This window comes from Chiloscyllium plagiosum, chromosome 7 (assembly GCF_004010195.1).
Source record: "Chiloscyllium plagiosum isolate BGI_BamShark_2017 chromosome 7, ASM401019v2, whole genome shotgun sequence".
Lineage (NCBI taxonomy): Eukaryota > Metazoa > Chordata > Chondrichthyes > Orectolobiformes > Hemiscylliidae > Chiloscyllium > Chiloscyllium plagiosum.
In genome coordinates this window covers 6002461-6014994 of record NC_057716.1, presented here as the reverse complement: position 1 = coordinate 6014994, position 12534 = coordinate 6002461, and the positions used below count along the sequence as shown (strand labels likewise).

The following is a 12534-nucleotide window of genomic DNA, read 5'->3' as shown; positions in this document are numbered from 1 at the left end:
GAGCCTGCATTTTATACTATTCCAGCATAATTACCCTGCTCTTCTATGTCTCGGCTAATAAAAGCAAGTATTCTATATGCCACCTTAACCACCTTATCTACCTATCCTACTACTCTGATCTATGAATACGCACATCAAGGCTGCTCTGACTTTAGTCCTTTCCAGCGTCTTACCATTCACTGTGTAATTTCTTGCTTTGATGGCTGTCTTCAATTGCATTAACTCACACTTTTATCTGTTTTCCATTTTAGAATTCCCTTTGCAACTGCTCTGCCCACCTGACCAGTCTATTGATATCCTTATGTAGTGTACAGCTATTCTAATAATTTTTGTGTCATCTACAATTGTCTTGATCATCCCCCAAAATTTAAGTTCCAATCATTAGTGTCCACCATAAATAGCAAAGCACCAGCACCAGCCCTGCGCCCTGCGGAAACCAACTAGAAAAGGACATTGTCACACAAATGTTCATCTACAATCACCCTCTGCTTTCAGCCCTCTAGTCAATTTTGGATCCCATGGCCCCTTACTTTTTAACCAGTCTGCCATAAGGGATGTGATCTAAAGCCTTGCTGAAGTCTAGGTAGACCACATAAAAGCATTATTCTAATCACACTTTTGGATAGGTTAAAAACAAACCCAAATTTGTCACGCACTACCTTAACAAATCCATCTTGACCACCCCGATTAATCCATGCCTTGCTGCGTGTGGATATATTCTCCTGTCAAAATTCTTGCTAATAACCTTCTTACTACTGTACTGAGGTTAGACTGACTTTGCCTATAATTGTCTAATGTATCTTTCGCTTTTTTAAAAAATGATTGGCAGCATTAGCAGTTTATACAGTCCTCTGGCAGTCACCTGTGGCCAGACAGGATTTGAGAAATACTGCCAGCACCCCCCAAGTTCCCTCCTGTTATCTCCTCCCTTGTCTTCCTCAGTAGCCTGAGGATACATCTCGACTCGGTCTATCGGTTTATCCACTTAAAACTGTGGAACCCACTAGTCGCTCCTCTCTCTCTGTTAATTTACTCTAATATTTTACAGACCTCCACTCTGATGTCTGTACCTGTGTTGCCCGCTTGAAGACTGATGCTAAGTATTCATTGAGGACAGTGCTCACATCTTCCAGGTTCTCTCTCACATTACCTGTACCTCTATGGTCCCTAAGAGACCTTACTCTCTCTTTTTATGTATCTAAATCTCCCCTTTTGGGTTTCCTTTTATTCAATCTGCCATGCTTTCTCATGTATTCTCTTAACTAAATTAATTTACTTTTTAAGACTCTGCATTTTACACTGCAAGAAACTCTATGCATTGAGCCCTCAGAATCTGCAATATCTGAGGACTCTCTCGTGTCCCCCCTCCCGTTTTTTCTCTCTCTCTCTCTAGATGACTTTTCATCAGAGCTGATGTGATGTGTGGAGGTGGCAACATTTATGCAATGGTGGGGGGGTTGGAGTGCTGGGGGAGAAAGGATGTTGATTGTATATATGTGGAGGTGCCAGTGTTGGACTGGGGTGGACAAAGTTAAAAAGCCCTGATGAAGGGCTTTTGCCCGAAACGTTGATTTTCCTGCTCCTCGGATGATACCTGACCTGCTGTGCTTTTCCAGCACCACTAATCCAAAAGATGACAGTGCAACAGGCCACTGCCTGTGTAAGTTTGCTCTGTACGAAATAATTGCCAGCACCACTCTAATCTAGACTATAGTCCAACAGGTTTATTTGGAAATATGAGCTTTCAGAGCGCTGCTCCTTCATCAGGTAACTAATGGGGCAGGATCATTACCTGATGAAGGAATAGGGAGAGAGGACATGGTGACAGAGAATGTAATAAGTAAAGCTAAAAGAAAGGAAGGAATGGAAGTGGTTTCACAATATGCAAGTGTTGAACTCCGTATTAAGTCCAGAAGGTTGTAAAGTGCCTAGTCTGAAGATGGGCTGTTGTTCCTTCGATTTGTTGGGACATTGCAGCATGCTGAGAACAGACAAGTGATCATGCCAGCAGGATGCTGTGATAAAATGACCAGCAACAGGAAAATCGGGGTCATGCTTGCACATGGGCTGGAGGTGTTCTGCAAAATGGTCACCCAATCTGCATTTGGTTTTTCCAATGTAGAATAGGCTACATTGCAGCAAATGTAATACACAAGGTTAGAAAGACCGGTGATAAGCAAGAAAGACATGAAGGGGCAGTTGTTGCGGTGGTGTTCTGCTGGAGTTGTCTGAAATAGGAGAGAATGATCCTTTGAATGTGGAGGCTGGTGGGGTGAAAAGTGAGGACAAGGGGGACCTGATCGTGCTGTTGTGAATGATAGGAAAGGGTAAAGCCGGAAGTACGGGTGATAGGTTGGATGTGGTTTGAGGGTCTTGTTAACCACAGTGGGCAGGAAATCTCTGTTACAGAAGAAGGAAACCATGTCAGCAGCACTGTTTTGGAAGGAGGCATCATCTGAATAGACACAACATAAATGAAGGAACTGGAAGAATGGAATGGAATCCTCACAGGATGTGGGGTGTGAAGAGCTGTAGTGAAGGTAGTGATGGGAGTCAGTGGTTTTGTCGTGGTTGACAGTGGAAAGTTTATTCCACAAAATGGAGACTTAAGGGTCAAGAAAAGAAAGGCAAATGTTAGAGGTGGACCATGTGAAAGTTATAGAGGGGTGGAAATTGGAGGCAAAACAAACAAATTTTTCAAGGTCCTTTCCAGAGAGGAAAGGATATGGTGGGAAATTTGTTTACCCATTTCCAGGCATATTTGACTGGATTACATAAAGCAATATTGGGTCCTGCTCTCTGTCCTGAGATTGCACACTATTCCAGGATGATCCTGGAATGCAGAGATATCTCTTAGTTATTTATTTTCCATTGAAACAATCAGAATAAAACTGTTTCCTGTCCCATCCACCCTCATCTCCAAACATAATTGCAAGAAACGCATGGACCTCTTCATCTCTAAGACTGGAAACATTTGACTGTCTGCCTTGTAGTATCTTCCTTTCCAATAGCTCAGAGGAGTTTAGCCTGCTAACGTTTCTTCTGCTTAAGTTCTGAACACCCGTCTTTACCTAATTTCTCTATCTTCACTCATGCTCTTTCTGAACTTATCCATGAGATTCACTTCATATTCCATTGCCCCTAATCCTATTAAACTGCCAATCAACCAACTCCTGGTCTCCAAGTTACATGTTTCCCTGAAGGGGTACTGTCTTTCTCCTTTAAATCTGCTGGCAGCACTTCAAGCCTTGGTCCTACTGTCTCTGGAAACTACCACCCAAGCTGTTGCCTCACAAATCTATTCCAATCTTTTCTCGAATTCCACGTTCGAATCGAAATTGAACTTACCAAGTATTAATGACATCCTTTATGACTGACCAATGTAAGGTTCCTCTCCTCATCCTTCTTGATCATCTGTAGCCTTTGACATGGTTGACAACACCCAACGTGGTCAACTGTTCAGTTTTTACAGGATTGTTCTGCAATTTTGCTTGTTGTTTCAAGTCCCATATTGCTTATTCCTGTGGACTATGTTTTTCATATTGCGCAGGCACACTATTCATATTGACCACTAAGGGATGGTGAATTGTCTTTGTAGCAGACAATATGGAGTCCAGTACGTGCATGTCTCCCAACTTTAAACGGGGTAGTGTTCAGTAGGGCACATATCCAGCCATTCTGGATCAGGAAACTGATCTGAGGGCCTTCAGTGGGTTTTCTGTCATACAGTCATACAGTACAGACACAGACCCTTCGATCCAATCAGTCCATGGTAAACATAATCCCAAACTAAACTAGTCCCACCTGCCTGGTCCTGTTCCAATGTAACCTCCCTGGTCTCAACTCTGTGCATCGGTTAATAAAGGAAAGTCTACTATATGCCTTCTTCGAGGAGAAAGTGAGGTCTGCAGACGCTGGAGATCAAAGCTGAAACTTTATTGCTGGAACAGCACAGCAGGTCAGGCAGCAGGTCAGGCCTGACCTGCTGTGCTGTTCCAGCAATAAAGTTTCAGCTATATGCCTTCTTATCCACTTTATCTATGTGGCCTAGTACATTAAGTGACCAATGGATACGCACCGTAAGATCCCTCTAATTCTTGCCTATGCACTCTTCTGCTGCAGCCAAAGTGTCCCTTATAGGAGTTGCTCGTCCTGGTGTAGCATTTCCAGAAAGGGCAAACAGATTATAATTTTAGCTTATCAGGTGGTTGTAAACTTATCAATGGCACAGAAGGACAATGGCGTTATCTCCTATGTCTTGGACAATATTTTAATCCATCATTGAGTCATAGAGATGCACAACACCTTTAGTCCAACTTGTCTATGTTGACCAGATATCCTAACCTAATCTAGTCCCATTTGCCAGCATTTGGCCCATATCCCTCTAACCCCTTCCTATTCATAGAATTCTAGAATCCCTACAGTGTGTCGAGAGTAGTCCATGGTGAGTTTGATGGTGGGATGAAACTTGTTGATATCACGATGTCGTTTTATCAGTGACTCCTCGCCATGGGTCCAGAGGAAGAAAATGTCGTCAATGTACCTGGTGTATAATGTTGGTTAGATGTCCTGCTCTGATCTCCAGCATCTGCAGACCTCATTTTCTCTTCTGCGTAGAGAAGTCTTGTTTGAATCTGTGCATGAAGATGTTGGCATATTAGTGTGCAAATTTGGTCCCCATAGCTGTTCCATGTGTCTGGATGAAGAACTGGTTGGAAATGTGTTGCTGGAGAAGCGCAGCAGGTCAGGCAGCATCTAGGGAACAGGAGAATCGACGTTTCGGGCATTAGCCCTTCTTCAGGAATCTGGTCGTCTACCCAAAACATATTAAAACAGCCGTCCCCTATGGACAAGCCCTACGCATACACCAGATCTGTTCAGATGAGGAGGAACATGACTGGCACCTGGAAGTACTCAGGGATGCCCTCATGAGAACGGGATACGATGCTCATCATCGACCGCCAGTTCCGACGTGCCACCGTAATGACCTCCTCGGGAGACAGACACGGGCTGCAACCAACAGGGTACCCTTCATTGTCCAGTACTTCCCAGGAGCTGAAAAACTATGCCATGTTCTGTGTGACCTGCAACACATTATCAATGAGGATGATTTTTAACTTTGAACTCCACATGAACAGTGTTAGTCGATTAAGGCACACTGTCAAATCTTCAAACACATATTAAAGTAGAAAGTTAAAAATCACACAACACCAGATTATAGTCCAACAGGACTATAACCTGGTGTTGTGTGATTTTTAACTTTATACACCCCAGTCCAACACAATATTAAAGTAGTGTTATCAATGCTAAAGCCATCTGATTGGTTAAATCTGAGGCAGTATAACACTTTTAGGAAATCCCTTCACGCTAACCGCCCTAAACCAGCGGCGACCTGAACAAAACAGCTGCCCAAAGGGATGGGTCATGCCCTCTCTGACGTCACGACGCCATTGACGTCGCCACGCCGCCCTGTGAAGTCAACCTAACGTGATAACTGTCCCCGTCTCCTGATTCGGCGCCGCGCATCTGATTGACAGCACCTTTCGCCAATCAGCCGAGGCACCGGCGGGCAGTGCGGTCAGCAGGTTAGGTCGCCCCGGCGGTGTCGGGAGCGCGGCGATGGCGGGCGCGAGGATGAGATGGTTGTCTGCAATACTTCAGGGCTTTCTATTGGCTTTAGTGGGTCTCGGAATATGGGACGTGTTGTTTGTGTACGAAGAGAACAGGTGCAGCATGACCTACATGTTCGAGTACCCAGAATATATTGTAAGTTACTCCAGCCCCGATATTCGAGTGAAAGAGGCTGGAGACTCCCAGTCTGTACAGAGAATAAACATGCAAGTAGTTGCCTTGACTGAGAGTGCAACAGGCCACTGCCTGTGTAAGTTTGCTCTGTACGAAATAACTGCCAAAGCTTTTATTATTTTGATAATATTTCGAGAGCGGAATCTAATAAACTTTATGCTTTGATTGTTCTTTTTTAGAAAGTCAACATAAAATTCAGTGTTACCTATGCCCAGGTTCTGTTTGAGACTTGGCCACATTTGCTAGCACCATTCAAGAATAATCTTTTCCACAATGCCACTTTGATGTGATTGATACAGTTGAAATCATTGACATTTACAGCAGATGAATGGACCAATTGGATCATCAGCTGGTCTGGCTTCCTTTTTCCCATACCCGTCTAAATACTATGGTAGATTTTATTTCCACCATACCGTTTTTGTAGGGTTGCCCATATCCCACCAGATCAGCATTTGAAGCAAAAGAAAATGTATTTTTGTCTTTTGATGAATTTCTACTTTTTAGATTATCTTACACATTGTCCAATTTTTAACATCTTTCATCAGGTATTATCTTAATTTGTTTCAATGAAATTAGCCCTATTTTCTCTTTTTCTGCCAATTTTAAAATGTTGCATTCCTGGCATTTTACTGAGTTTCTTCTATGTGATCTCCATGCCCTTAATGTTCTCCCTAAACTGATATTTTCATAAGCTGAAGCTACGACCTCTCGTCTTGATAACCATTTCCGTCAATTTTTGCTATTGTATTTGGTTTATTTTCTCTAAAACCTAGGGTCCTATATCTGAAGTGAGCTGTTTTCTCGCATCTAACAAAGAATTAATTTTTTTGTGTCGCACCTTTCATAATTTAAGGGAAGCCCAAAGTAATACACTGCCTGTTAAGCACTTTTTAGCTGGAACACTTGAAGGAAATATGGCCGGCCATTTGTGCAGAGGATGCTCTCACGAATAGCATTTGATAGTGACCAAATTATCTATTTTTAACTTGTTGATTGAGAGATTAATATTGATTTAGTCACTGTGGGTAATTTCCTTGATCTTCTCAAAATAGTGCCATGGGATTCGTTATGTCAATTTTAAAGATGCAACAACTAAACTAATAATTCTTTCTTTGGTTTCTTCCTTTTATTGAGCTGAACTGGGTCAGGATTTGATCACAATTGGAGTTCTGATGATTGCTAATGAATATTAACAATTAATGCCTCTACTATATGCAAGAATAAAAAAAACTTTCTTATAAATCACATCTTTAATATTATACTATATTTTCATTTTTAAGAGCCCCTTCAAATTTGAATTGGTTTGTCAAAACTGAAATCAACAGTGCAGATTTAATTCTTGTAGCAACTATGGTCGTTCAAAAAAGCCTACCTCCTTGCCTCCTGCTTGATGCTAACTGGTGCACTTCAAGGTGTAGGTTTTAGAAGCAAGATGAGACCATTTGGACCTTTGAGCCTGTTCCATCATTCAGTAAAATCATTGCTGATCTACATAACTTGTCTCTCTTTCTTTCAACAGCCTATTGTCCCTCCTGTACTGCAACTAATAATGTACTTATTAAAATATGAATGGCAATCTAGTCCTAAATTGAAACCTTTTTATTTCCCTTTATGAGGAAAAAAACTTTGAATCAATATGCCAGACCTCGTTTTCTCCAGTGTAGCAGATGTCTTCAGATGTTACCTTTCTACATAAACACAAGAATATATACCCTATATATAATGCAAGAAGGAAAATGGAGAAACTGAGAAGGTTAACATGAATATAAATGTTCAACATTTTAAAAAGGTTTATGATGGGAAAATAATTATTTCAATTGAGTGACAAATTAATTCACACCAAAAGAAGGAAATTTAGAATTTTTACCAGTGATACATATTGAAGGCATATAGATCACTATCTTTGAGAGGAAAAATATAACTATTTGAAGCAGGAGGAAAATGGAGTTGGGTTATTGACATGTTACATATAACTAGCAATTGGCACAGATGGTCAACTAAACAAACAGGTTAAAGGTAACATTTCATTGTTGGTGTTCATAGTTCAAGTGATTGTGTCCTTTCTTAGTTCTCATTCATGGTCCATTTACTTCAGTCAAAGTTGAAGGAAAAAATGTGCCAGTGGGAGCACGATCAGAAAAAACTGAATTTCATATTAATAGCACACTTTTGTGTAGTATATCTTTCAAATAACACATTTAAAAGTCAACCCCCAGTCAATTTTAACATGCATTTTCCTTCAGCCAAGCCCTTCAAATGTATTGTCACTTTTTAATCCTCTTAAGGCGGCTGTAATTCATCAAATGAAAATTAAAGATCGTGATATTGAAAGCGGGAGAAGCACAGAAAGGCTGGCTTAAGGCTATAGGGAGTCAGATTGGAAAGTGTAGCAGCTGGTTTGTGAATGATCTCTGATAGATCATCCATTGTTCTTGATTTAGTCATGAATTCAAAGGGAATATTATTACAGTTTGTTTGTAAGACAAAGTATGGGAATGTGATGTATTAGCTGCATGGGACAGGATGGATTTAAAGAGAATTGTCAGCTTTCTGTCATGCACAATTAAACACATACGTGAAATAAATACATTCTGGAAAAAATAAAGACAAAATGACAGTTAGCGCTAATTAGTAACATTCTCTGCAGAGTGGAGAAACGGCAGGTTCTGGTTCTAACTATTTTTCTATTTGTCCAGAAGGTTCCTGCTACTCTTCCCCTTGTGGGAGATTTTGGGGAAAGGCTGGGAAACACTTATTTTGGGACACTCTTTTGGCGTGGTAGTAGTGTCCCTACTCCTGGACCAAGAGGCCTGAGTTCAAATCTCATGCGCTCCAGAAGTGTGTAGTAATATCTCTGACGAAGTTAGTTAGAAAAGAAAAGGTTAAATAAAAAAGGCAAAAAATTTCATCTGTAACAGAGGCAAGTGAAATTCAGGATTTACATAGCATTGGATACAAAATAAGGTAATTCCTAAATCTGTATAAATCAGTATATCACAGTTGAAGTAGATTGTAAGTTTATGGTTACGGGTTATTTAAAAAATATTGAAGATGTTAAAAGCTGCAGGACGAGGAACTTAGGAAATTTATTTGTGTTCAGTGGAGCTGAAAAGGTTAATGGGAATATAGATGTTGAAATTATGGGATGTGAGAGAAAGATTGATTATTTCCATTAATAATTAGGCCTAAATTTAGGATTAGTATTAAATTGGGGAAATCTGGTCTTGTTTGCAGTGATATTGAATGAAACCAGTGGATCATAACCTTTGAGAGGGGAAAACATGAATAATTGAAGGGGGTGGGAGTGGAGTGGAATTGATACATAAAATGTGCAGTTAGCAGTTAGCAAATGCACAATGGACCACACAACCTGTGCTAATGTAAATCAACAACTTGCAATTACATAGCGCCTTTAATGTGGTAAAACATTGCAAGATGGTTCATAGGAGTGTTATTAAGCAAACTATGACACTGAGCCATAACAAGAAATTAGGTCACATAACTAAAGTCATGGTCAAAGACATAGGTTTTAAGGAGTGTCTTAAAGGAGGAAAGAAAGATTACAAGAAGGAACAACAGTGGGAAGGAATCCTGGAGTTTCGGTCCAAAAGCAGCTGAATGCATAGTCACCAGTGATGGAATGATTAAAATGCACAAGAAGTCAGAATTACAGAAGCCAAGGGTTGAAGTGCTGAAGGAGAAAGTGAGGTCTGCAGATACTGGAGATCAGAGCTGGAAATGTGTTGCTGGAAAAGCGCAGCAGGTCAGGCAGCATCCAGGGAACAGGAGAATCGACGTTTCGGGCATAAGCCCTTCTTCAGGGCTTATGCCCGAAGCGTCGATTCTCCTGTTCCCTGACTTCTTGTGCATTTTAATCATTCCATCACTGGTGACTATGCATTCAGCTGCTTTTGGACCGAAACTCCAGGATTCCTTCCCACTGTTGTTCCTTCTTGTAATCTTTCTTTCCTCCTTTAAGACACTCCTTAAAACCTTCTTCAGGGCTTATGCCCAAAACGTCGATTCTCCTGTTCCCTGGATGCTGCCTGACCTCCTGCGCTTTTCCAGCAACACATTTCCAGCTTTGAAGTGCTGAAGGTTAAACAGGTGATAGAAGGGAAAGGCTATGGAGGAATTTGAAAGCAAGAATAAATATTTTAAAATTGTATTTTACTCTTGGACCTAAAGTCGGTTAGTGGGGCATAAAGATACTAGGTGATCGGGATTTAAACACAATTAATCTGTATAGGATAAAACACTCTGAATTTAAATTTTATGCTGATTGTGAATTAAATTTCTACTTCAGATGATAAGATCATCACTTCTTGGGCATAAAATTACAATCTACTTTTCTTCAAACAATTGATTAGAAGGTTTTGATTCTCATAGAATCCCTACAGTGTGGAAACAAGCCATTTGGCCCAACAATTCCAGACTGACCCTCCAAAGAGTACCCCACCCAGACACATTCCCCGACATTTCCCCTGACTTAGCCTACTCAGCCTTGAACATTATGGGCACTTCAGCATGGCCAATTCACCTAACCTGCATACCTTTGGATTGTGAGAGGAAACTGGAGTGTCTGGAGAAAATCCACGCAGACACAGGCAGAATGTGCAAACTCCACACAGATAGTCACCCGAGGCTGGAATTGAACCCAGGTCCCTGGCGCTAAGAGGCAGATGTGCTAACTTCTGAGCCATCGTTTCTTGAATTTACTGCATTAGTGTGCTTGAAGTTCAAATTAACTGTTTTGGATTGGCCATTTATTGCATTTTCTCCTCTCAACAATATGCAGAAAACAAAACATTTAACAGATTATGTTTACTGTGATATGGATTAATCATTTGTCATCAGTCCTATCACTCTGTTCAATCTTGCTTAGTGAAGGAAGCTGATTCAACCTTGTCTATGTAAAAATGTAAACATTTTGTTTAGATGTTCCATGTCCCTGTCATGATTAGTTTCACTTAATCACTTTTAAAAAATCAACAGATCTACCAGACAGTGAATAGTTTTGCTAATGTGTTATTTCAAGCAATAACAATAATAATAATGCAATAATATAGCTTGAAGATTATGTCAGGCTTCTTATCACATTTGCATTCCCAATCTTTTACCTGCTTTTATCAAGGCCTTAATACAAAATTTACTTAATACTATTGTATTTAAAGTAATATTTTTTGTTTCTGCAGTTGGGTTAGTATCTCCAAGAACATTTATCAGAATTTCAGATCCTAACTGTGATTATTACTGAAACTGCATTCAAATGTGGATATCTATTGAAAGTCAGATCAGGCTTGCCTTGGTGGTGCCTGTAATTTATTGACAGTCTTCATGTGAGCATTTAAAACTGACTAGTATCGGAGATCTTATGTTGGTCTGCATGAGTTATTTTATTCAATAGAAGATGTTAAGTATAGAAACAAATCTTGCTTCTGCTGATTGTCACCAAACCACCCATTTATTAATTTAATTCAGTTTAAATATTGTATTTATAATGTTAATGTTGCATATTGCAGCTTTTTAGTATTGCAGAAAAACATCCTATTTAATTTCTGCGGGGCTATTTTATGTCCGCCTGAGATGAATTCTTAAACTGTTGATATTTTCATTCTTGTGATATTGACTTTTGTGTTGCATATGTTTATGTGGATATGGCAAAAATTTGGTTACTAAACTTTGAAATTATTGTTGTTTGAAGAAATGTAACATTCCTGGAAAAGAAGAGGTATTATCACAGTTAATATTTGTCTCTTTTGTGTGAACAGAAGATCAAGCTTCCATACAAAGTTTCCAGTAAGTACCACAATTACGGCCTGTATCTTTATGGAGAGGGAGAGTCTGCTGAAGCACACAATCTGAAAACCACAGGAATCCCTGTTCTATTTCTTCCTGGAAATGCTGGAAGTTACAGACAAGGTACTTTTTACACTTGTTAAAGTTGTTTTTAATCATTCCTATCGTGGTGATTGGCGCTCAAGGAAGGTTCAAAGATCAATTTTGAAGAAGAGTCAATGGACTTGAAATGTTAGCTTTGTTTTTCCCTCTATGGATCTACTAGATCTGTTGAGTTTCTCCAGCATTTTGTTTATTAGAGTCATAGAGATGTACAGCATGGAAACAGACCCTTTGGTCCAACCCGTCCATGCCGATCAGACATCCCAACCCAATCTAGTCCCACCTGCCAGCACCCGGCCCATGTCCCTCCAAACCCTTCCTATTCATATACCTATCCAAATGCCTCTTAAATCTTGCAATTGTACCAGCCTCCACCACATCCTCTGGCAGCTCATTCCATCGCAAGGTTTGTGAAGGTTTGTACACGTATCATTCTATACACGTACCACCCTCTGCGTGAAAACGTTGCCCCTTAGATCTCTTTTATATCTTTCCCCTCTCACCCTAAACCTATGCCCTCTAGTTCTGGACTTCTAACCGCAGGGAAAAGACTTTGTCTATTTATTCTATCCATGCCCCTCATAATTTTGTAAACCCTTGTAAGGTTATCCCTCAACCTTAGACGCTCCAGGGAAAACAGCCCCAGCCTATTCAACCTCTCCCTGTAGCTCAGATCCTCCAACCCTGGCAACATCCTTGTAACTCTTTTCTGAGCCCTTTCAAGTTTCACAACATCTTTCCGATAGGAAGGAGACCAGAATTGCACGCAATATTCCAACAGTGCCCTAACCAATGTCCTGTACAGCCGCAACATGACCTCCCAACTCC

General features: G+C 40.5%; 1 protein-coding gene across 2 annotated transcripts in view; it reads left to right on the top strand.

Moving 5' to 3' along the window:
* Positions 1 to 5596: 5596 nt before the first annotated feature.
* Positions 5597 to 12534, top strand: part of pgap1 (post-GPI attachment to proteins inositol deacylase 1) — a 151668-nt gene continuing 144730 nt past the window's right edge. For both annotated transcript variants that reach the window (XM_043692909.1, XM_043692908.1), the window contains exons 1-2: positions 5597 to 5766; positions 11577 to 11727. In XM_043692909.1, coding sequence (XP_043548844.1) covers positions 5620 to 5766; positions 11577 to 11727 — 298 coding nt within the window. In that variant the 5' untranslated portion in view covers positions 5597 to 5619. The remainder of the gene's footprint in view (positions 5767 to 11576; positions 11728 to 12534) is intronic.